At 41.1% G+C, this 27,185-nt stretch overlaps 1 protein-coding gene across 3 annotated transcripts in view; it reads right to left on the bottom strand.

Annotated features, from left to right (window-relative positions):
* LOC142669043 (oocyte zinc finger protein XlCOF7.1-like) overlaps nucleotides 1-27,185 on the bottom strand; it is a 72,477-nt gene that overhangs the window by 36,798 nt on the left and 8,494 nt on the right. The window contains exons 6-7 of one of the 3 annotated variants that reach the window (XM_075847103.1): nucleotides 13,741-13,828; nucleotides 13,439-13,648 (exon numbers count right to left, since the gene is read on the bottom strand). The exons of the other annotated variants lie outside the window; for them this stretch is intronic. Coding sequence (XP_075703218.1) covers nucleotides 13,636-13,648; nucleotides 13,741-13,828 — 101 coding nt within the window. The 3' untranslated portion in view covers nucleotides 13,439-13,635. Of the gene's footprint in view, nucleotides 1-13,438; nucleotides 13,649-13,740; nucleotides 13,829-27,185 lie in introns of those variants that run through there. 3 annotated transcript variants of the gene reach the window in all.

Genomic DNA, 27,185 nt, shown 5'->3' on the forward strand with positions numbered 1-27,185 from the left:
CTTATATATACCCTGATGTACTCAACCCAGTTTACATATACCCTGATGTACTCCTCACATATTACATATATCCTGATGTACTCCTCACAGATTACATATATCCTGATGTACTCCTCACAGTTTACATATACCCTGATGTACTCCTCACAGATTACATATACCCTGATGTACTCCTCACAGATTACATATACCCTGATGTACTACTCACAGATTACATATACCCTGATGTACTCCTCACAATTTACAAATACCCTGATGTAATCCTCATAGATAACATATATCCTGATGTACTCCTCACAGTTTACATATACCCTGATGTACTTGTCACAGATTACATTTACCCTGATGTACTCCTCACATACTACATATACCCTGATATACTCCGCACAGCTTACATATACCCTGATGTACTCCTCACAGTTTACATATACCCTGATGTACTCCTCACAGATTACATATATCCTGATGTACTCCGCCCATCTTACATATACCCTGATGTACTCCGCACAGCTTACATATACCCTGATGTACTCTGTCCAGCTTACATATACCCTGATGTACTCCGCTCAGATTACATATACTCTAATGTACTACGCAGATTACATATCCTGATGTACTCCGCCCAGTTTACATATACCCTGATGTACTCAGCACAGATTACATATATCCTGATGTACTCCTCACAGTTTACATATACTCTGATGTACTCCGTCCTGCTTACATATACCCTGATGTACTCCGCTCAGATTACATATACCCTGATGTACTCCTCACGGCTTACATATACCCTGATGTACTCAACCCAGCTTACATATACCCTGATGTACTCCTCACGTATTACATATATCCTGATGTACTCCTCACAGATTACATATATCCTGATGTACTCCTCACAGATTACATATATCCTGATGTACTCCTCACAATTTACAAATACCCTGATGTACTTTTCACAGATTACATATACCCGGATGTAATCCTCATAGATAACATATCTCCTGATGTACTCCTCACAGTTTACATATACCCTGATGTACTCGTCACAGATTACATATACCCTGATGTACTCCTCATAGATAACATATATCCTGATGTACTCCTCACATATTACATATACCCTGATATACTCCGCACAGCTTACATATACCCTGATGTACTCCACACAGTTTACATATACCCTGATGTACTCCTCACAGATTACATATATCCTGATGTACTCCGCCCATTTTACATATACCCTGATGTACTCCGCACAGTTTACATATACCCTGCTGTACTCCGCTCAGATTACATATACCCTAATGTACTACGCAGATTACATATCCTGATGTACTCCGCCCAGTTTACATATACCCTGATGTACTCAGCACAGATTACATATAGCCTGATGGGCTCCTCACATATTACATATACCCTGATGTACTCCTCACATATTACATATACCCTGATGTACTCCTCACAGATTACATATATCCTGATGTACTCCTCACAGATTACATATACCCTAATGTACTCCTCACATATTACATATACCCTGATATACTCCTCACATCTTACATATAGCCTGATGTACTCCTCACATATTACATATACCCTGATGTACTCCTCACAGATTACATATTCCCTGATATACTCCTCACATATTACATATACCCTGATGTGCTCCTCACATATTACATATACCCTGATGTACTCCTCCCATATTACATATACCCTGATGTACTCCTCACATATTACATATACCCTGATGTACTCCTCACATATTACATATACCCTGATGTACTCCTCACAGATTACATATACCCTGATGTACTCCTCACAGATTACATATACCCTGATGTACTCCTCACATATTACATATACCCTGATGTACTCCTCACATATTACATATACCCTGATGTATTCCTCACAGATTACATATACCCTGATGTACTCCTCACATATTACATATATCCTGATGTACTCCTCACATATTACATATAACCTGATGTACTCCTCACAGATTACATATACCCTGATGTGCTCCTCACATATTACATATATCCTGATGTACTCCTCACATATTACATATATCCTGATGTACTCCTCACATCTTACATATACCCTGATGTACTCCTTACATATTACATATACCCTGATGTGCTCCTCACATCGTACTCCTCACATATTACATATATCCTGATGTACTCCTCACAGATTACATATACCCTGATGTACTCCTCACATATTACATATACCCTGATGTACTCCTCACAGATTACATATACCCTGATGTACTCCTCACATATTACATATACCCTGATGTACTCCTCACATATTACATATACCCTGATGTACTCCTCATATATTACATATACACTGATGTACTCCTCACAGATTACATATACCCTAAAGTACTCCTCACAGATAACATATACCCTAATGTACTCCTCCCATTTTACATATATCCTGATGTACTCCTCACATATTACATATACCCTGATGTACTCCTCACAGATTACATATATCCTGATGTACTCCTCACATATTACATATACCCTGATGTATTCCTCACATATTACATATATCCTGATGTACTCCTCACATATTACATATACCCTGATGTATTCCTCACATATTACATATATCCTGATGTACTCCTCACAGATTACATATTCCCTGATATACTCCTCACATATTACATATACCCTGATGTGCTCCTCACATATTACATATACCCTGATGTACTCCTCACAGATTACATATACCCTGATGTACTCCTCACATATTACATATACCCTGATGTACTCCTCACAGATTACATATACACTGATGTACTCCTCACATATTACATATACCCTGATGTACTCCTCACATATTACATATATCCTGATGTACTCCTCACAGATTACATATACCTTGATGTACTCCTCACATATTACATATACCCTGATGTACTCCTCACATATTACATATACCTTGATGTACTCCTCACATATTACATATACCCTGATGTACTCCTCACATATTACATATACCCTGATGTACTCCTCACATATTACATATATCCTGATGTACTCCTCACAGATTACATATATCCTGATGTACTCCTCACAGTTTACATATACCCTGATGTACTCCTCACAGATTACATATACCCTGATGTACTCCTCACAGATTACATATACCCTGATGTACTACTCACAGATTACATATACCCTGATGTACTCCTCACAATTTACATATACCCTGATGTACTCCTCCCAGCTTACATATACCCTGATGTACTCCTCACAGATTACATATATCCTGATGTACTACTCACAGATTGCATATATCCTGATGTACTCCTTACATATACCCTGATGTACTCCTCACATATTACATATACCCTGATGTACTCCTCACAGATTACATATACACTGATGTACTCCTCACAGATTACATATACCCTGATGTACTCCTCACAGATTACATATACCCTGATGTACTCCACACAGATTACATATATCCTGATGTACTCCTCATTGATTACATATACTCTGATGTACTCCTCACATATTACATATACCCTGATGTACTCCTCAGATTACATATACCCTGATGTACTCCTCACATATTACATATACCCTGATGTACTCCTCACAGATTACATATACCCTGATGTACTCCTCACATATTACATATACCCTGATGTACTCCTCACATCTTACATATACCCTGATGTACTCCACACAAATTACATATACCCTGATGTACTCCTCACAGATTACATATACCCTGATGTACTCCTCACAGATTACATATACCCTGATGTTCTCCTCACATCTTACATATATCCTGATGTACTCCTCACAATTTACATATACCCTGATGTACTCCTCACAGATTACATATACCCTGATGTACTCCGCACAGATTACATATATCCTGATGTACTCCTCACAGATTGCATATATCCTGATGTACTCCTTACATATACCCTGATTTACTCCTCACATATTACATATACCCTGATGTACTCCTCACAGATTACATATACACTGATGTACTCCTCACAGATTACATATACCCTGATGTACTCCTCACAGATTACATATACCCTGATGTACTCCACACAGATTACATATATCCTGATGTACTCCTCACAGATTACATATACCCTGATGTACTACTCACAGATTACATATACCCTGATGTACTCCTCACAATTTACATATACCCTAATGTACTCCTCACAGTTTACATATACCCTGATGTACTCCTCACAGATTACATATATCCTGAAGTACTCCTCACAGATTGCATATATCCTGATGTACTCCTTACATATACCCTGATGTACTCCTCACATATTACATAAACCCTGATGTACTCCTCACAGATTACATATACACTGATGTACTCCTCACAGATTACATATACCCTGATGTACTCCTCACAGATTACATATACCCTGATGTACTCCACACAGATTACATATATCTTGATGTACTCCTCATTGATTACATATACTCTGATGTACTCCTCACATATTACATATACCCTGATGTACTCCTCAGATTACATATACCCTGATGTACTCCTCACATATTACATATACCCTGATGTACTCCTCACAGATTACATATACCCTGATGTACTCCTCACATATTACATATACCCTGATGTACTCCTCACATCTTACATATACCCTGATGTACTCCACACAAATTACATATACACTGATGTACTACTCACATATTACATATACCCTGATGTTCTCCTCACATTTTACATATATCCTGATGTACTACTCACAGATTACATATACCCTGATGTACTACTCACAGATTACATATATCCTGATGTACTCCTCACATATTACATATATCCTGATGTACTCCTCACATATTACATATACCCTGATGTACCCCTCACATATTACATATACCCTGATGTACCCCTCACATATTACATATACCCTGATGTACTCCTCACAGATTACATATACCCTGATGTACTCCTCACATATTACATATACCCTGATGTACTCCTCACATATTACATATACCCTGATGTACTCCTCACAGATTACATATACCCTGATGTACACCTCACATATTACATATACCCTGATGTACTCCTCACATTTTACATATAACCTGATATACTCCTCACAGATTACATATACCCAGATGTACTCCTCACATATTACATATACCCTGATGTACTCCTCACATCTTACATATACCCTGATGTACTACTAACAGATTACATATACCCTGATGTACTCCTCACAGATTACACATACCCTGATGTACTCCTCACAGATTACATATACCCTGATGTACTCCTCAGATTACATATATCCTGATGTACTCCTCACATATTACATATACCCTGATGTACTCCTCACACCTTACATATACCCTGATGTACTCCTCACAGCTTACATATACCCTGATGTACTCCTCACAGCTTATATATACCCTGATGTACTCAACCCAGTTTACATATACCCTGATGTACTCCTCACATATTACATATATCCTGATGTACTCCTCACAGATTACATATATCCTGATGTACTCCTCACAGTTTACATATACCCTGATGTACTCCTCACAGATTACATATACCCTGATGTACTCCTCACAGATTACATATACCCTGATGTACTACTCACAGATTACATATACCCTGATGTACTCCTCACAATTTACAAATACCCTGATGTAATCCTCATAGATAACATATATCCTGATGTACTCCTCACAGTTTACATATACCCTGATGTACTTGTCACAGATTACATTTACCCTGATGTACTCCTCACATACTACATATACCCTGATATACTCCGCACAGCTTACATATACCCTGATGTACTCCTCACAGTTTACATATACCCTGATGTACTCCTCACAGATTACATATATCCTGATGTACTCCGCCCATCTTACATATACCCTGATGTACTCCGCACAGCTTACATATACCCTGATGTACTCTGTCCAGCTTACATATACCCTGATGTACTCCGCTCAGATTACATATACTCTAATGTACTACGCAGATTACATATCCTGATGTACTCCGCCCAGTTTACATATACCCTGATGTACTCAGCACAGATTACATATATCCTGATGTACTCCTCACAGTTTACATATACTCTGATGTACTCCGTCCTGCTTACATATACCCTGATGTACTCCGCTCAGATTACATATACCCTGATGTACTCCTCACGGCTTACATATACCCTGATGTACTCAACCCAGCTTACATATACCCTGATGTACTCCTCACGTATTACATATATCCTGATGTACTCCTCACAGATTACATATATCCTGATGTACTCCTCACAGATTACATATATCCTGATGTACTCCTCACAATTTACAAATACCCTGATGTACTTTTCACAGATTACATATACCCGGATGTAATCCTCATAGATAACATATCTCCTGATGTACTCCTCACAGTTTACATATACCCTGATGTACTCGTCACAGATTACATATACCCTGATGTACTCCTCATAGATAACATATATCCTGATGTACTCCTCACATATTACATATACCCTGATATACTCCGCACAGCTTACATATACCCTGATGTACTCCACACAGTTTACATATACCCTGATGTACTCCTCACAGATTACATATATCCTGATGTACTCCGCCCATTTTACATATACCCTGATGTACTCCGCACAGTTTACATATACCCTGATGTACTCCGCTCAGATTACATATACCCTAATGTACTACGCAGATTACATATCCTGATGTACTCCGCCCAGTTTACATATACCCTGATGTACTCAGCACAGATTACATATAGCCTGATGGGCTCCTCACATATTACATATACCCTGATGTACTCCTCACATATTACATATACCCTGATGTACTCCTCACAGATTACATATATCCTGATGTACTCCTCACAGATTACATATACCCTAATGTACTCCTCACATATTACATATACCCTGATATACTCCTCACATCTTACATATAGCCTGATGTACTCCTCACATATTACATATACCCTGATGTACTCCTCACAGATTACATATTCCCTGATATACTCCTCACATATTACATATACCCTGATGTGCTCCTCACATATTACATATACCCTGATGTACTCCTCCCATATTACATATACCCTGATGTACTCCTCACATATTACATATACCCTGATGTACTCCTCACATATTACATATACCCTGATGTACTCCTCACAGATTACATATACCCTGATGTACTCCTCACAGATTACATATACCCTGATGTACTCCTCACATATTACATATACCCTGATGTACTCCTCACATATTACATATACCCTGATGTATTCCTCACAGATTACATATACCCTGATGTACTCCTCACATATTACATATATCCTGATGTACTCCTCACATATTACATATAACCTGATGTACTCCTCACAGATTACATATACCCTGATGTGCTCCTCACATATTACATATATCCTGATGTACTCCTCACATATTACATATATCCTGATGTACTCCTCACATCTTACATATACCCTGATGTACTCCTTACATATTACATATACCCTGATGTGCTCCTCACATCGTACTCCTCACATATTACATATATCCTGATGTACTCCTCACAGATTACATATACCCTGATGTACTCCTCACATATTACATATACCCTGATGTACTCCTCACAGATTACATATACCCTGATGTACTCCTCACATATTACATATACCCTGATGTACTCCTCACATATTACATATACCCTGATGTACTCCTCATATATTACATATACACTGATGTACTCCTCACAGATTACATATACCCTAAAGTACTCCTCACAGATAACATATACCCTAATGTACTCCTCCCATTTTACATATATCCTGATGTACTCCTCACATATTACATATACCCTGATGTACTCCTCACAGATTACATATATCCTGATGTACTCCTCACATATTACATATACCCTGATGTATTCCTCACATATTACATATATCCTGATGTACTCCTCACATATTACATATACCCTGATGTATTCCTCACATATTACATATATCCTGATGTACTCCTCACAGATTACATATTCCCTGATATACTCCTCACATATTACATATACCCTGATGTGCTCCTCACATATTACATATACCCTGATGTACTCCTCACAGCTTACATATACCCTGATGTACTCCTCACATATTACATATACCCTGATGTACTCCTCACATATTACATATACCCTGATGTACTCCTCACATCTTACATATACCCTGATGTACTCCGCACAGCTTACATATACCCTGATGTACTCCTCACATATTACATATACCCTGATGTACTCCTCACATATTACATATACCCTGATGTACTCCTCCCATATTACATATACCCTGATGTACTCCTCACATATTACATATACCCTGATGTACTCCTCACAGATTACATATACCCTGATGTACTCCTCACAGATTACATATACCCTGATGTACTCCTCACAGATTACATATACCCTGATGTACTCCTCACAGATTACATATACCCTGATGTACTCCTCACAGATTACATATATCCTGATGTACTCCTCACATATTACATATACCCTGATGTACTCCTCACATATTACATATACCCTGATGTACTCCTCACAGATTACATATACCCTGATGTATTCCTCACATATTACATATACCCTGATGTACTCCTCACAGATTACATATACCCTGATGTACTCCTCACAGATTACATATACCCTGATGTACTCCTCACAGATTACATATACCCTGATGTACTCCTTGTTATCGTTTCTTTCTTTTTAAATATAAATAAATTTTGAGCTAAAACGACTTTATTTCCACTGCTCAATTCTAATACAATCGATGTAACACCTGTGGTGTCAAAATGCTCACTGCAGCCCTAAATGCTCGCCCTGAGGGGTGTAGAATCCAAAATGGGGTCATTTGGGGAGGGTCTCCATACCTCCGAACACTCCCAGATTCCAGGTGGTGTCCCGATCGGCCGCTGGCATGTCCCGGTGTCAACTGCATCTACGTTCTCAGGACACAGACCAGGGCCAGCGTCCACACATGGTCGAATCGGGCAAATGCCGGGGCCCCCTGCTCTTATAGGGGGGTCCACTCAGCTGACGGCTGCTTTATGCTGCCCAGCTCAATTTCACTTTGCACAAACTGGGGGTCTTTCATATTTGTTCTCCCGTTTCTGCCGCCGCGTGAGTTGCTCCGCAAAGAGTCCAATAAGTCACATGGCACACTAGGGCCACATATGTCATATCACTAAACACTGCAGAATCGGGGTAATAAATATTGAGCTGTGATTCTCTGTTATCATCTGCTGTGTTAGTGAAATAAAGGAATAAAATGATATCTGCAGAATAAGAGAAACATTCGGACATTTCACCCCCACTTTTTATGGGGGGGGGGGTAATATATTGTCCTTTGTTGGCATTACTTTATCTGTCCTTCTGTTTTATGTCGTTAGAAAATGTATAAATTTACCAGCAATTGTTTATATTTTCAAGAAAAATTCCAAAAAGCCTCCAGACAGATACAGAGTGATATATTCTGCAGATTATTACACCACTGACCTCTCTACAGATCTGCAGAACATTGCTCTGTCCTCTCCACCTCCTGACAGATACAGAGTGATATATTCTGCAGATTATTACACCACTGACCTCTCTAGAGACCTGCAGAACATTGCTCTGTCCTCTCCACCTCCTGACAGATACAGAGTGATATATTCTGCAGATTATTACACCACTGACCTCTCTACAGATCTGCAGAACATTGCTCTGTCCTCTACTGATAGATACAGAGTGATATATTCTGCAGATTATTACACCACTGACCTCTCTACAGATCTGCAGAACATTGCTCTGTCCTCTACTGACAGATACATAGTGATATATTCTGCAGATTATTACACCACTGACCTCTCTACAGATCTGCAGAACATTGCTCTGTCCTCTACTGACAGATACATAGTGATATATTCTGCAGATTATTACACCACTGACCTCTCTAGAGATCTGCAGAACATTGCTCTGTCCTCTACTGACAGATACATAGTGATATATTCTGCAGAGTATTACACCACTGACCTCTCTACAGATCTGCAGAACATTGCTCTGTCCTCTACTGACAGATACAGAGTGATATATTCTGCAGATTATTACACCACTGACCTCTCTACAGATCTGCAGAACATTGCTCTGTCCTCTCCACCTCCTGACAGATACAGAGTGATATATTCTGCAGATTATTACACCACTGACCTGTCTACAGATCTGCAGAACATTGCTCTGTCCTCTACTGACAGATACAGAGTGATATATTCTGCAGATTATTACACCACTGACCTCTCTACAGATCTGCAGAACATTGCTCTGTCCTCTACTGACAGATACAGAGTGATATATTCTGCAGATTATTACACCACTGACCTCTCTACAGATCTGCAGAACATTGCTCTGTCCTCTACTGACAGATACAGAGTGATATATTCTGCAGATTATTACACCACTGACCTCTCTGCAGATCTGCAGAACATTGCTCTGTCCTCTACTGACAGATACATAGTGATATATTCTGCAGATTATTACACCACTGACCTCTCTAGAGATCTGCAGAACATTGCTCTGTCCTCTACTGACAGATACATAGTGATATATTCTGCAGAGTATTACACCACTGACCTCTCTACAGATCTGCAGAACATTGCTCTGTCCTCTACTGACAGATACAGAGTGATATATTCTGCAGATTATTACACCACTGACCTCTCTACAGATCTGCAGAACATTGCTCTGTCCTCTCCACCTCCTGACAGATACAGAGTGATATATTCTGCAGATTATTACACCACTGACCTGTCTACAGATCTGCAGAACATTGCTCTGTCCTCTACTGACAGATACAGAGTGATATATTCTGCAGATTATTACACCACTGACCTCTCTACAGATCTGCAGAACATTGCTCTGTCCTCTACTGACAGATACAGAGTGATATATTCTGCAGATTATTACACCACTGACCTCTCTACAGATCTGCAGAACATTGCTCTGTCCTCTACTGACAGATACAGAGTGATATATTCTGCAGATTATTACACCACTGACCTCTCTACAGATCTGCAGAACATTGCTCTGTCCTCTACTGACAGATACATAGTGATATATTCTGCAGATTATTACACCACTGACCTCTCTAGAGATCTGCAGAACATTGCTCTGTCCTCTACTGACAGATACATAGTGATATATTCTGCAGAGTATTACACCACTGACCTCTCTAGAGATCTGCAGAACATTGCTCTGTCCTCTACTGACAGATACATAGTGATATATTCTGCAGAGTATTACACCACTGACCTCTCTACAGATCTGCAGAACATTGCTCTGTCCTCTACTGACAGATACAGAGTGATATATTCTGCAGATTATTACACCACTGACCTCTCTACAGATCTGCAGAACATTGCTCTGTCCTCTCCACCTCCTGACAGATACAGAGTGATATATTCTGCAGATTATTACACCACTGACCTGTCTACAGATCTGCAGAACATTGCTCTGTCCTCTACTGACAGATACAGAGTGATATATTCTGCAGATTATTACACCACTGACCTCTCTACAGATCTGCAGAACATTGCTCTGTCCTCTACTGACAGATACAGAGTGATATATTCTGCAGATTATTACACCACTGACCTCTCTACAGATCTGCAGAACATTGCTCTGTCCTCTCCACCTCCTGACAGATACAGAGTGATATATTCTGCAGATTATTACACCACTGACCTGTCTACAGATCTGCAGAACATTGCTCTGTCCTCTACTGACAGATACAGAGTGATATATTCTGCAGATTATTACACCACTGACCTCTCTACAGATCTGCAGAACATTGCTCTGTCCTCTACTGACAGATACAGAGTGATATATTCTGCAGATTATTACACCACTGACCTCTCTACAGATCTGCAGAACATTGCTCTGTCCTCTCCACCTCCTGACAGATACAGAGTGATATATTCTGCAGATTATTACACCACTGACCTCTCTAGAGATCTGCAGAACATTGCTCTGTCCTCTACTGACAGATAGAGTGATATATTCTGCAGATTATTACACCACTGACCTCTCTAGAGATCTGCAGAACATTGCTCTGTCCTCTACTGACAGATACAGAGTGATATATTCTGCAGATTATTACACCACTGACCTCTCTAGAGATCTGCAGAACATTGCTCTGTCCTCTACTGACAGATAGAGTGATATATTCTGCAGATTATTACACCACTGACCTCTCTACAGATCTGCAGAACATTGCTCTGTCCTCTACTGACAGATACAGAGTGATATATTCTGCAGATTATTACACCACTGACCTGTCTACAGATCTGCAGAACATTGCTCTGTCCTCTACTGACAGATACATAGTGATATATTCTGCAGATTATTACACCACTGACCTGTCTAGATATCTGCAGAACATTGCTCTGTCCTCTACTGACAGATACAGTGATATATTCTGCAGATTATTACACCACTGACCTCTCTACAGATCTGCAGAACATTGCTCTGTCCTCTCCACCTCCTGACAGATACATAGTGATATATTCTGCAGATTATTACACCACTGACCTGTCTACAGATCTGCAGAACATTGCTCTGTCCTCTACTGACAGATACAGAGTGATATATTCTGCAGATTATTACACCACTGACCTCTCTACAGATCTGCAGAACATCGCTCCTCTACCTCCTGACAGATACAGAGTGATATATTCTGCAGATTATTACACCACTGACCTCTCTACAGATCTGCAGAACATTGCTCTGTCCTCTCCACCTCCTGACAGATACAGAGTGATATATTCTGCAGATTATTACACCACTGACCTCTCTACAGATCTGCAGAACATTGCTCTGTCCTCTACTGACAGATACAGAGTGATATATTCTGCAGATTATTACACCACTGACCTCTCTACAGATCTGCAGAACATTGCTCTGTCCTCTCCACCTCCTGACAGATACATAGTGATATATTCTGCAGAGTATTACACCACTGACCTCTCTAGAGATCTGCAGAACATTGCTCTGTCCTCTCCACCTCCTGACAGATACAGAGTGATATATTCTGCAGATTATTACATCACTGACCTGTCTAGAGATCTGCAGAACATTGCTCTGTCCTCTACTGACAGATACAGTGTGATATATTCTGCAGATTATTACACCACTGACCTCTCTACAGATCTGCAGAACATTGCTCTGTCCTCTCCACCTCCTGACAGATACATAGTGATATATTCTGCAGAGTATTACACCTATAACCTTCGGATCCCCATAGAACACAGGTTCCCTGGATAAATTCCCCAATCTAGAAATGAAAACACTAAAAATGGTAAAAATAAATCTGTTTATTATAGAATCTGGTAGAATTTCTGTGCGGTTTTCTGTGGCTCCGGCCCTTTAACATGCGATGATCGGTGAGATGAAGAGGGGGAGGGTCCTTCTTCACCCGTGGATATGGCCGCCAGTCCACCCTTACACAGCTCGATCCTGGATCAGAAGAAACCGGAAACGTTTTTCATATTTTTCAAAGTCGGATCCTAGAAAAGGAAAAAATACAAATAAGCAAAAAAATTCACAAAACCTTCACCACAAGGAGAAGATGAAGACGAGCGGAAGACGTCAGACTTACCGGATCTCACGTCTGCTCATCACTGGAGGAGTCTTCATGGGAATTTCTGATGGTTTAGGTGGTAAAGACCACAATATTGGGGTGACAACTGCAAAACAAACCAGAAATTCAGTGTCCAGGCGGCTGTAGAAGAGTCGTGAGGTGAGAAGATCATCAGTGGACGGCACTTACCTCACCTAAAGATGGTAAATGGGCCCCGAGCGGCAGATGGAAATAAGATGGCCGCTATCTCTCCCGGGGGTTGGGGGCCCTGATGGTAAATGGGCCCCAAGTGGCAGATGTTACTAAAATGGCCACTTTCTCTTTCGGGGGTTGGAGGCCCTGATGTTAACCGTAGCCCCCGAAAGGTCGTCCATCTCCACATCAGGAGCTGGAAATTGGCGTCCGCCAACCTCCATCTTCCCATCCTCCATCTCCACGTCCTCTGGAAACTGGCGTCCGCCAGCCTCCATCTTCTCATCCTCCTCCTCCATCTCCACGTCCTCTGGAAACTGGCGTCCGCCAGCCTCCATCTTCTCATCCTCCTCCTCCATCTCCACGTCCTCCGGAAATTGGCGTCCGCCAACCTCCATCTTCTCTACAACACTCATCATTGGAAACATCACCATCCTCCTCTTCTTCATATGAGACACGTCCATGATGAGAGCCAGCAAGAGAAACTGACACCGCGGTCAATGTGTGACCCCAATTTATAAACTTGATGATGTCACAACCTGAGGGCCATTATGTGCAAACGGAACACATGCAGATCACAGGCCCCGCCCTTCACATGACATCACGCTCAGATTCTCTAGAGGACGTCACGCTCAGAGAAATAGAATCTGCCCACATTCTAGATGACATCACAAGAAGCGTATCCCAGTGAACCGTTACAACAGAGCGGCCATTTATAACGTAATATGGTAGAAGAATACAGACAGTCGGGGGTTTTAAATAAAACATTTTTACACCGTTCACTGTGTGAGTCAAATAATGCCATGTTGTAATAGTTCCGGACTTTTACAGATGCAGCGATACCAATTTTATTATTATTTTTTTATTTTTACATTGTGCTTGGGGAAAATGGGAAATGTTTTTTTTTAACTTTAGATTATTTTTTTTTACACACATTTTATTAGTTCCCCTAGGGGACTTGAACCAGTGATCATTAGATCGCTGGTACAATACACTGCAATACATGGATGAGTTACGGAAACAGCGTAACTCGCTGAGCTACGCTGTTTCCGGAACTCCCATAGTAGTGAATGTCAGTTATAGAAGCAGCGTAGCGTGCTACTCTGTAGCCGTAACTACTATTCAGTTCTATGGGAGTTGCGGAAACTGCGTAGCTCAGAGAGTTACGCTGTTTGCGTACCTCGAACATGTAACCAGGAAGTGAAGTGGCCGGAAGACCGCGGAGCCGGGTAAGATGGAATGGGGCTTAGGGGGCCCCGTTCTAGAGATATTACACCTGTGGATATGTCATAAATGTCCTTCGTAGGAAAACCAATATAAATGCTGCGGTCGCTATTGACCACAGTATTTAACTAGTTAAACAGCGCCATCTCTGTTCCTAGCCGGTAGTGCAGCGTGTCAGAAGCTGACACCTGCAGTGTATGGGGCAGGCTCAGCGCGTGAGCCCGCTCCATACATCATCCCCTCCCCCGCCTGATGATGTGCTGGCACATCACGGGTCGGGAAGGGGTTAAGTAAGGAGCGGTCAGGGGGCCCGGCACTGCCGACTATAACACGCAGGGACTTGTTAGCAAGATTTATTCTTGCTAAAAACTGCGCCTTATAGTCCGAAAAATACTTTATATATATATTGATTGTAGATTTTGTCAATTGTATTTTCGGTACATAATTAACCCTTTCATGACCAGGGGTCATTGATGCCCCTGCGTCCAGGTCACATTTTCCGTTTCTGATTTGCACTTCTTTAGACGATAATAACTTTGCAACCGCTTTGAATATCACAACTATTTTAACTTTGATTTTTACAAGACTTATGAGGCTTTCATTTTCTAGATTAGTTTAATTAATTCCATATTTTACAATTTTATTATGAGCAGAAAAATCACAAAAAAAATTGAAAAATAAACAATTTTGTAATTTTTTAAAATAGATTTACCCGTTATTTATGTGTGTGTGTGTGCGTATGTTATATATATATATAAATATATACACATATATATATACACACATACATATATACACATACATACACACATACATATATACACATACATACACACATACATATATACACATACATACACACATACATGCACACATACATATATACACATACATACATACACATACATACACATACATACATACACATATATACACATACATACACACATACATATATACACACACACACACACATACATACATACACATACATATATACACACACATACATACATATATACACATACATACACACACATACATATATCCACATACATACACACACATACACATACATACATATATACACATACATATATACACACTGTTGCAGTTCTTTAACCCCTTAACGCTCCATGACCTACTATTAGGTCATGCTAACTGTAGCGTTCGTGCTCAGTGACCTAATAGTAGGTCATGGAGTAAACACGGCGCCGTTCACGCGGGGCGCGTTCATGAGCTGTGATAGCTGCTGTTTCCGACAGCAGACTATCACTGCTCAATGTGCCGGGACCGATCGCGAAGCTTCCCCGCCGATTAACCCCTCAGAAGCCGCGTTCAATAACGATCGCGGCTTCTTAGGGGTTAATCCGCCATCGCCGGCCTGCTACACGATAGCGGCCGGCGATGGTGACTATGGCAACCGGACACCAAACAATGGCGTCCGGCTATGCCATAGACGGAAGCCTAGTGGTTCCTGACAACGTCAGGACCCACTATGCTTGCTGTCAGTGAGTAGCTGACAGTTCTAATACACTGCACTACGCATGTAGTGCAGTGTATTAGAATTGCGATCAGGGCCTCCTGCCCTCAAGTCCCCTAGTGGGACAAAGTAATAAAGTTAAAAAATAGTTAAAAAAAGATGTGTAAAAATAAGAAAATAAAAGTTTTAAAAAGTATTAAAAGTAAAAATCCCCCTTTTTCCCTTATCAGTCATTTATTATTAATAAAAATATATAAACAAACAAACTATACATAATTGGTATCGCCGCGTCCGTAACGGCCTGAACTACAAAATGATTTCGTTATTTATCCCGCACGGTGAACGCCGTAAAATAAAATAATAATAGACCGTACCACAATCACAATTGTTTGGTCACTTCACCTCGCAAAAAATTGAAGAAAAAGAGATCAAAAAGTCGCATGTACCGAAAAATGGTCCTGATCGAAACTACAGTTCGTTACGCAAAAAATAAGTCCTCGCACGGCTTTATTGATGGAAAAATAAAGAAGTTCTGGCTCTTAGAATAAGGTAACACAAAAAGTGAGTGATTTATTACAAAACGTATTTTATTGTGCAAACGCCATAAGACATAAAAAAAACTATAAACATCCGGTATCGCCGTAATCGTATCGCCCCGCAGAATAAAGTGAATGTCATTTATAGCGCACGGTGAACGCTGTAAAAAAAAAAGAATGAAAAAACAATAGTAGAATTGCTGTTTTTAGTCACCACGCCACCTAAAAATAGAATAAAAACTGATCAAAAAGCCGCATGCACCCCAAGAAAACTACAATGGATTCCTCAAGGGGTCTAGTTTCAAAATTGGGGTCACTTTTGGGGGGTTTCCACTGTTTTGGCACCACAAGACCTCTTCAAACCGGACATGGTGCCTAATAAAAAAGAGGCCTCAAAATCCACTAGGTCTTCCTTTGCTTCGGAGGCCGGTGCTTCAGTACATTACCGCACTAGGGCCACATGTGGGATATTTCTCAAAACTGCAGAATCTGGGCAATACATTTTGAGTTGCGTTTCTCTGGTAAATCCTTTTGTGTTATAGAAAAAAAATTGCATAAAAAGGATTTTCTGTCAAAAATAAATATGTAAATTTCACCTCTACTTTGCTCTAAATTCCTGTGAAACACCTAAAGGGTTCATAAACTTTCTAAATGCTGTTGTGAATACTTTGAGGGGTCTAGTTTCTAAAATGGGGTGTTTGATGGGGGTTTCTAATATATGGGCCCCTCAAAGCAACTTCAGAACTGAACTGGAACCTAAAAAAATAAATAAATGAGGCAATACTTTGCTTCTTACATTATACTGATAATGAGCCGTGCCCACCCCGAGATGACCCCAGTTTTGACCGTTTGTATAAACGGAGACCCCTATTAGACCGTGCCAGTGCCCGGTTTTCCCAGCATTCACCCCCGAGAATTGTATTTCTATTGATGAGTCCCTGGTACATTTTAAAGGGAGGGTTCAATTCCGCGAGTACCTGCCGGATAAGAGGGCAAGGTATGGCGTGAAGATGTATGAGCTGCGAGAGTGAATCAGGGTATACCTACAGATTTAGGATACATGAAGGAAAGGCCACCCCCAAACCAGACTGCATCCTGGACTACAGTAGGTACTTGGGAGGGATGGACTTGTCAAATCAAGTCCTGAAGCCCTACAGCGCCATGCGGTGTGGTATAAGAAGCTGGCCGGGCACATCATACAGATGGCATTGTACAATGCGTTACGTGCTACGTCGATGTACAGGCCAGACGGGAACTTTCCTGGAATTTCAAGAGGTGGTTATCAAGAAACTAATCTTTAGGGACCAGGAAGGGGGGGCACCCAGTACTTCTGGAAGCGGGGCCACACGCATCGTACCAGGGCAACACTTTCCAGGAGAAGTTCCAAAACCGGTGGAAAGGGAAAGAGTCAAAAGGGGTGCAGAGTCTGCTATAAGAGGGGGATAAGGAGGGACACAATATACCAATGTGACACGTGTCCTGAAAAACCAGAGCTCTGTATAAAAGATTGTTTTAAAATTGATCATACATCCCTTGATTTTTAATCTACCCCAGTTTTACTTACCCTGATGCACTCCGCACAGCTTATCCCCCCTCGTCTTTCCCTTCTGAGCCCTGCTGTGTGCCCAGGCAGCTGATAACAGCCACATGTAGGGTATTGCCGTACCCAGGAGAACCCACATTACATCTTATGGGGTGTATATCTCCGGTGGCGCATGCTGGGCACACTATATCGGACACTGACATGCCATATATATATATATAAAATTGCAAATCTCACTCTGCACCATCTGCTGCGCATTATCTTTTACACAGTACCTGTGGGGTCAAAATGCTCACTACACCTCTAGTCTTAAGGGGTGTCGTTTTTAAAATGGGGTCACTTCTCGGGGGTTTCAACTGTACTGGTGCCTCAGGGGCTTCTGCATACATGACTTAGCACCAGAAAAGCTTCAGTAGGCCAAATGGTGGTCCTTTCCTTCTGATGCCTCACATGGGCCCAAACGTCAGTTTATCACCACAAATTGGGCATTGCCGCACTCAGGACAAATTGGGCAACAAAATGGGGTATTTTATTTCTTGTGAAAATAAGACATTTTCACCCAAAACTACATATTATTGGAAAAAATTAATTTTGTTTGAATTCCCAGTCCAATTCAAATAAGTTCTGTGAAAAAACTATGGGGTCAAAATGGTCACAACACCCATAAATGAATTCCTTGAGGGGTGTAGTTTCCAAAATGGGGTCACTTCTGGTGGGTTTCCATTGCTTTGATACCTCTGGGGCTCTGCAAATGCGACATGGCACCCGAAAACCAATCCAGCAAAATCTGCACTCCAAAGAACACACAGCACTCCTTCCCTTCTGAGGCCTCCCATGGGCCCAAACGGCAGTTTATCACCACAAATGGGGTATTGCTGCATTCAGGACAAATTGGGCAACAAAATGGGGTATTTTGTTCCCTGTGAAAATAAGAAATTTTTATCAAAAATGACATCTTATTGGAAAAAATTTCATTTTTTTAATTTCACAGCCCAATTCAAATATGTGCTGTGTAAAAACTGTGCGGTCAAAATGGTAACAACAACCATAAATTAATTCCTTGAGGGGTGTAGTTTCCGAAATGGGGTCACTTTTTGGGGATTCCTACTGTTTTGGCACCTCAACACCTCTCCAAACCTGGCATGCTGCCTAAAATATATTCTAATAAAAAAGAGGCCTCAAAATGCACTAGGTGCTTCTTTGCTTCTGGGGCTTGTGTTTTAGTCCACGAGCGCACTAGAGACACATGTGGGACATTTCTAAAAACTGCAGAATCTGGACAATACATATTTAGTAGTGTTTCTCTGGTAAAACCTTCTTTGTTACAGAAAAAAATTGAATAAAATTGAAATTCAGCTGAAAAAATTAAATTTGCAAATTTCATTTCCACTTTGCTTTAATTCCTGTGAAATGCCTGAAGGGTTAAAAAACTTCTAAATGCTGATTTGAATACTTTGAAGGGTCTAGTTTTTAAAATGGGGTGTTTTATGGGGGTTTCTAATACATAGGCCCCTCAAATCCACTTCAGCACTGAACTGGTACCTTCAAAAAAAGGCTTTTGAAATTTTCTTAAGAATATGAGAAATTGCTGTTTATGTTCTAAGCCTTGTAACGTCCAAGAAAAATAAAAGAATGTTCAAAAAACGATGCCAATCTAAAGTAGACATATGGGAAATGTGAACTAGTAACTATTTTGGGTGGTATAACCGTCTGTTTTACAAGCAGATGCATTTAAATTCTGACAAATGCTATTTCTTGTAAATTTTCTCAAAATTTTGCAATTTTTCACAAATGAAGACTGAATATATCGTCCAAATTTTACCACGAACATAAAGCCCAATGTGTCACAAGAAAACAATCTCAGAATCGCTTGGGTAGGTTTAAGCATTCCGACGTTATTACCACATAAAATGAAATATGTCAGATTTGAAAAATCTAGGCTGCGTCCTTAAGGTGTCACGGAAAATTTTATTTTTTATATAATATTGCTTTTAGTAGGTCATTAAAATAAATTGTATTTATTTGTGTTGTACTTTTTATTTTTTTCTTTCTTTTTCTTCTCTATGGGGGCTACCATTTTTTTTTTCATCTCTGTATGTGTTGATTAACGACACATACAGAGATGGAATACGGCAGCTACAATGCATAGGAGTCAATGAACGGCTCCCGTCCATTGTATCTGCTCTCTGGCTCTGTACTGCGCAGACGCAGGTCAGAGTCACACAGCAGAGCAGCTGTTTGCAGGGAGAGAGCAGGCGCCATCATGAAGACCAGCTGCACTGCATGTAAGATGTGTGTGTCTGTCCCACTCTCTATCTCACAGACCCCCGCTCTCGTGACCCCCCCCACACCCGACGGCCCCCCTGTAGTCGTGCAGGAGACTCTGTATAAAGGACACATGATGTAACTGTCCTGGGAATGCTGGGTGATAATATGCCCGGTGTTAGTGTGGTCACCCAGCTTTCCCAGACCCCTGTCACATTCCCAAACAGTCTCAGCACAACTAGAGAGATTTACCGTTCAGGGGTCTGGGAAAGCTGGGTGACGACAATTACCCCTCCTACTGGAGTATGTTTGGGGATGTGACTAATGAACCTCTCACACTCCAGTAGGAGGGGTAATGGTGGTCACCCAGCTTTCCCAGAAGCAGATATAACCAGGAAAGGGCTGGATTGATGGGCTGAGGGTTCACAGGGTTTTTGGTGATCCCCCTCTGTCATGTGATCGGACCTAGGTTACCGGTTCATCAGACGGGGTTCACGTGACTATAAATCTGTCCATAACAAGAGACAGTGCCCTGCCCTCATGCCGTAGTTGTGGTTCTGTCTGCAGTGATGGCGGTGGGTGGCTCTGACACCCTCCTCCCCCGTCGGGTCATCTCAGGACAGAAGGGATGTCCGGATTGGAGACACAGCGCCGCACCTGTCCTCAGGTTGTGTCTGGTATTGCAGTTCACCTCCATTGAAGTGAATAGGACAGAGCTGTAATACCACACCCGACCTGAGGACAGGTGCGGCGCCATGTTTTACTGGACGATCCCTTTAACACTTTTCTCGTGCCTGCAGAGCTGTGTGTGGGGCAGAGCGGAGTGTTAACGCGCGCCGCTGATACTTCATAGCCGCTTATCAGCTCTTTTGAAGAATCAGCGGCAAGCACCCCCCCCCCCCCCACACACACACACACACAAACACGCAAAATCAAGTGTAATCAAGAGGTTTTTGATGTGGTTTTTATAGCAAAAAAGGGAAAGGGAGACCCCGCTGGCTGGCAGGCACAACACTGTAACAAAGTGAAACTAATCTGCGGTTAGGCAAAATAGAGAAGGGTTGCCCTTGTTTCCAGCCAGATACAGGAGTATTCAATAAGATAAAATATAACTTTTATTGGGTATGATTAAATAAGTAAATGATCAAAGACAAAACGACACTCGTTTAAAAACGAGCCAATGCTCACTGGCAGTAGAAGATCTGCGTGCTGAGATGCAAACAGTCAGTCCAGTGTAATGGGTCAGTGTTTAGACAGCGTCTGCAGTACGCTGAAATTGCAAAACAAGATCATAGCAGCGGCTGACAGTCAGTGAGACATTGCGTATAAAACATAGCGAGAAGCCCCCCCGACATGTTTCGCTACGAACGTAGCGTCCTCAGGGGTTCATATGGGGCTACTGACGGCGTATTGTGGATCCACACCCTTTTAAAGCCTCGGTCCGCCATGACAGTGGGCGTCGGTCCGCAGGGACCCAATGAAAAGAGGCTAAACAGACCGGCCGTCAATAGTGAGACGAGCGGGTCGTAAGGCCAATCAGAATGGCCAATGGACTGCACCAATCAGAAATCCAGGAGGGCGCGCCTGCGCACAAAAAGTCGGCGCACATCCTTAAAGGGTGGGAAGACCTTCTAACCGATAATTCTCTACGCATGCTTCACTACCCCTTGGACTTTGAAAAAAGTGCCTTTGATCAAATTAACCTCCAGTTGCAAAAGGAAATTGAGGATATTAAAATCTTCAGTACCACATCCGAATAAAACAACTGTGAAATCAAACTACAAAGAAATATGGAAAGCCTGCAAAGAGAAATGAAGGAACGCAACACCGTAAATATATACGAGACCGCAAAGACTTTGAAACGGGACAAGCGTATTCATTCCGTAAACACACACACCCTGTTATCCATCGTGAAATTAGATCTACTGACTACTCTGAATCTGATATCTCCGGTACAGATGACCCTAGGCCATCCCTTGAGGATAAGAGACTGGGGACAAAGCGAAAAACCAATAACAGGAGATATAATCCTCCAAAAAGAACCTTTTTACCTCTTAAAGTAAATAAACAAATATGCCCTATACAACCTGGCCAAGAAAATCCATCCAGAGTACCCATGTCGGCTCCCTCTTCTTCCTCCTCCTATGCTTTACCCACTATGTTCACGACCAATACGGTTACCACCCCCTTCACAGCGGGGAAGAACACTGGACCATTGGGAGCAAGCATTACAGTGTCAAGTGGCACTGGGAAGAGTCCATCTACTCTAAATACTCTGTTTCCTTTTTTAGGACCACCCAATTTGGGTTGGAATCAGGTGAGTTGAGGGACTTGAAGTCAGGGGACCTGATGACTAAAAATGACAGAATGCAGATATATAATTTATCTTCTTTCCAACTGAACCCATATCAGATGGCGCTTCTACAGAAAGGCCTTTCATACCCTCCCACCCCTGGCTATGACGAATTCACTTGGACCAAAGATCTACATTTATTTGCACGGAAGTTAGCTCTACTTAAACATTTTAAAGTTAACCCTTCTCCGAACACTCCAAATACTCCCAATGAATTGAGGACTCTTACTGACCTCGAAGCACTTCTTAATGAAAATGAATTTGGAGCTACTATGGCCACGGGTCCTTTCTCGTCTTTGCGACCAAAGTCACACATGAAACCACCGTTCTCCCAATATGGCCACATCGACATATTTGTCAGGATTGTCAGTGCAGATCTACGAGGGTTAAAATACGCTAAATCCAAAGTCTTTGGTAACCTCAGTCATATGGAGCAGGTTGCATTGGATGAACTCTCTAAGAATGAATCCATCATTGTTAAGGCAGGTAAAGGCAAAGGGCTGAGTCCAGCGATAAGAAGATAAAATGGAAACTAATTCCGAGTTTACTAGAGTTTCAATTTAAAAGGTCCATGTCAAAAGGATATGTCAAAAACAGCCATGATTAAGGACGTGCTCAACGTCTGAAACGCGTAGGCCCCAAGACTGGACCGTCATATCCTTCTATTTGCACACCAGGACTCCAAACTATTGGACCTTTTAAATTGAAACTCTAGTAAACTCGGAATTAGTTTCCATTTTATCTTCTTATCGCTGGACTCAGCCCTTTGCCTTTACCTGCCTATACCCAACGTGTGCCGACACGAGAGCCCGTGCGATGACTACGACACACACATCAAGTGTCAGGTGAGCTGGAGGACCTCTTCCACATACTTTCTTTCATCATTGTTAAGCCATCTGACAAGGGGGGTAACACTGTCGTTATGGATAGGGATGATTACACATCTATGGTCCACAGACTTTTAGATCATGTGTCCACTTATACCATTCTTGCAAAAAATCCTACCGAACAGTTCACTAGTGAATTACATTCCTTACTTTCGGAGGCAAAATCACAGTTTCTCATCACACAGGATGAGTTTAAAAGAATGTTTAATCCTAATCCAACCCTTTCAACATTCTACGCCTTGCCTAAGGTTCATAAAACATCTCGTCCAATACCAGGCAGACCTATCGTTTCGGGGAACGATAACCTCACGCAAGGGATTAGTTATAAGTAGATAAGATGCTCTCATCCTTTGTCACAGCCTTGCCCCCTATCTTAGAGATACTAAGGACACTGTCACCAGGATCCAGGGGATTTCTGTTACAGCCACCACCTTAATAGCCAGCATTGATGTTGAATCTCTATACACTAACATTAGACACGATCTTGGTTTAACTGCTGTTCAATATTTTTTGAGCACGAAGGGCACTCAGTTCCAAGCACACAATGGATTCATTATTTGACTACTTAAAATTATTTTATCCCACAATAATTTTATGTTCGATGGCGAATTTTACCATCAAATAAAAGGCAGTGCCACGGGCACAGTTTGTGCACCCACATATGCTAATCTTTTTTTACGGTGGTGGGAAGATAGTTTTGTTTTCACGGATGATTTATGTTTTTTTACCTGTCACATTTTATTCTGGGGTCGATACATTGATGATATTCTTATTTTTTGGGATGGGGACAAATCACTTTTCTTGGACTTTATGGAGATTCTCAACATCAATGACATAGGCATGAAATTCACTTACGAAATACACGAGAAAGAAATTAATTTCCTGGATCTCAAAATCTCGCTGGACCCTGGTGGCAGTGTGCACACCGACATCTATCAGAAGACTACTGCTACCAACAATTTCCTACATTGGGAAAGTTTCCACCCTCCGGCCCTGAAAAAGGGTATTCCCATAGGACAGTATCTCAGAGCGAAAAGAAACTGCTCCGATGAGAAGTCCTTCCAATCTGAATGTGACAAACTTTGACAAATTTTGCGCACGTGGGTACCCTAAAAAGTCCCTACATAGAGCTTATGCCAGAGCTAGAGCCATCACTAGAGGTGAGTTACTTTATGGAAGAGGGAAGATAAATGCTCCATTATCACCCCAAATTAGATGCATAGGCAATTTTGATATATGCTCTCCTCAGATTTTCTAAATACTGCAAAAACATTGGCCTATTCTTCAAGCTGAGACAACCTAAACAAAACCTCACACCAAAAAATGGTGTATGCTGGGGTCCCTTATTGCAAGTAGACAACCTAGAAGCGAACCATGAAGGGACATAGCCCTTAAAGAAATAGTATACTGAATGATATACAAAAGTACAAAAAATCTTTATTAAATATAATCACCAATAACATATAATGGAATAAAAGATGGGATACATCATACACGGAGATATATACAGCAGGGTCAGATGGCATAGACCATAGACAAACAGAGTCAACCATACAAGGATGACCAAACCACGCTCAGATAGTTCATATGACAGAATTATAAACCCATGGGTATAAGGTAATAAGGCCCACACGTAGTATAGAGCTACCAGCTGATTATGACAATATGCAGAGATAGACAATAAGGTCTATCATTGCCTACAAAATATATAGCAATACATGAAAAGTGAAGCTAGAAGCATCCAAAGACAACATATAGGCTCAAATGGCCAGAAAGATATAACTCTGACGAAGCCGGTCTACAGGGCGAAACGCGCGTCGAGGCGTTCATTCATCCATCCACTTTTTTGATCTCCTGCACTCCTTATCATGTCCCAGGGTATGTGCTAGCTTTTTCAGCCTCTACATGATTGTACTATTGCGTCCAGCTATTGTCAGTTATATCTTTCTGGCCGTTTTAGCCTATATGTTGTCTAACACAGGGCTGTGTTGGGTGAATAAATTCACATTTTTTGCTGAGTGCTGCTTCTAGTCTCTTTTCTTGGATATATGTATGAGGAGTACGTCACTCCTTAATTTTTGAAGCTAGCACCAACCGTTTCTTGGCTATCTACACAGTGCCGCTCCTATACCCTGTTCTATAGTATATATATATATATATATATATATATATATATATATATATATATATAGGTGTAACCTGTCAGTGTAACCCTGCCTGTAATGATAATGAGATGGTACATTATGAATGGTGGATCCTGTGTTATCTATATATACACGTTACCTGTCAGTGTAATCCTGCCTGTGATGATAATGAGAGGTGTGATGAGAAGTGATCTATACAGAACAGGAAGGGTCAGTCCATTATGAATTGTGGATTCTGTATTATCTATATATAGATGTTACCTGTCAGTGTAATCCTGCCTGTGATGATAATGAGATGAGTGCTGAGAAATGATCTCTACAGAACAGGAAGGGTCAGTCTATTATGAATGGTGGATTCTTTGTTATCTACATATATAGATGTTACCTGTCAGTGTAATCCTGCCTGTGATGATAATGAGAGGTGTGATGAGAAGTGATCTATACAGAACAGGAAGGGTCAGTCCATTATGAATGGTGGATTCTGTATTATCTATATATAGATGTTACCTGTCAGTGTAATCCTGTCTGTGACGATAATGAGATGAGTGCTGAGAAATGTTCTCTACAGAACAGGGAGGATCAGTCTATTATGAATGGTGGATTCTGTATTATCTATATATAGATGTTACTTGTCAGTGTAATCCTGCCTGTGATGATAATGAGATGACTGCTGAGAAATGATCTATACAGAACAGGAAGGATCAGTCCATTATGAATGGTGGATTCTGTATTATCTATATATAGATGTTACCTGTCAGTGTAATCCTGCCTGTGATGATAATGAGATGAGTGCTGAGAAATGATCTCTACAGAACAGGAAGGGTCAGTCTATTATG

Source organism: Rhinoderma darwinii (genome assembly GCF_050947455.1).
Source record: "Rhinoderma darwinii isolate aRhiDar2 chromosome 1 unlocalized genomic scaffold, aRhiDar2.hap1 SUPER_1_unloc_14, whole genome shotgun sequence".
Classification (NCBI taxonomy): domain Eukaryota; kingdom Metazoa; phylum Chordata; class Amphibia; order Anura; family Rhinodermatidae; genus Rhinoderma; species Rhinoderma darwinii.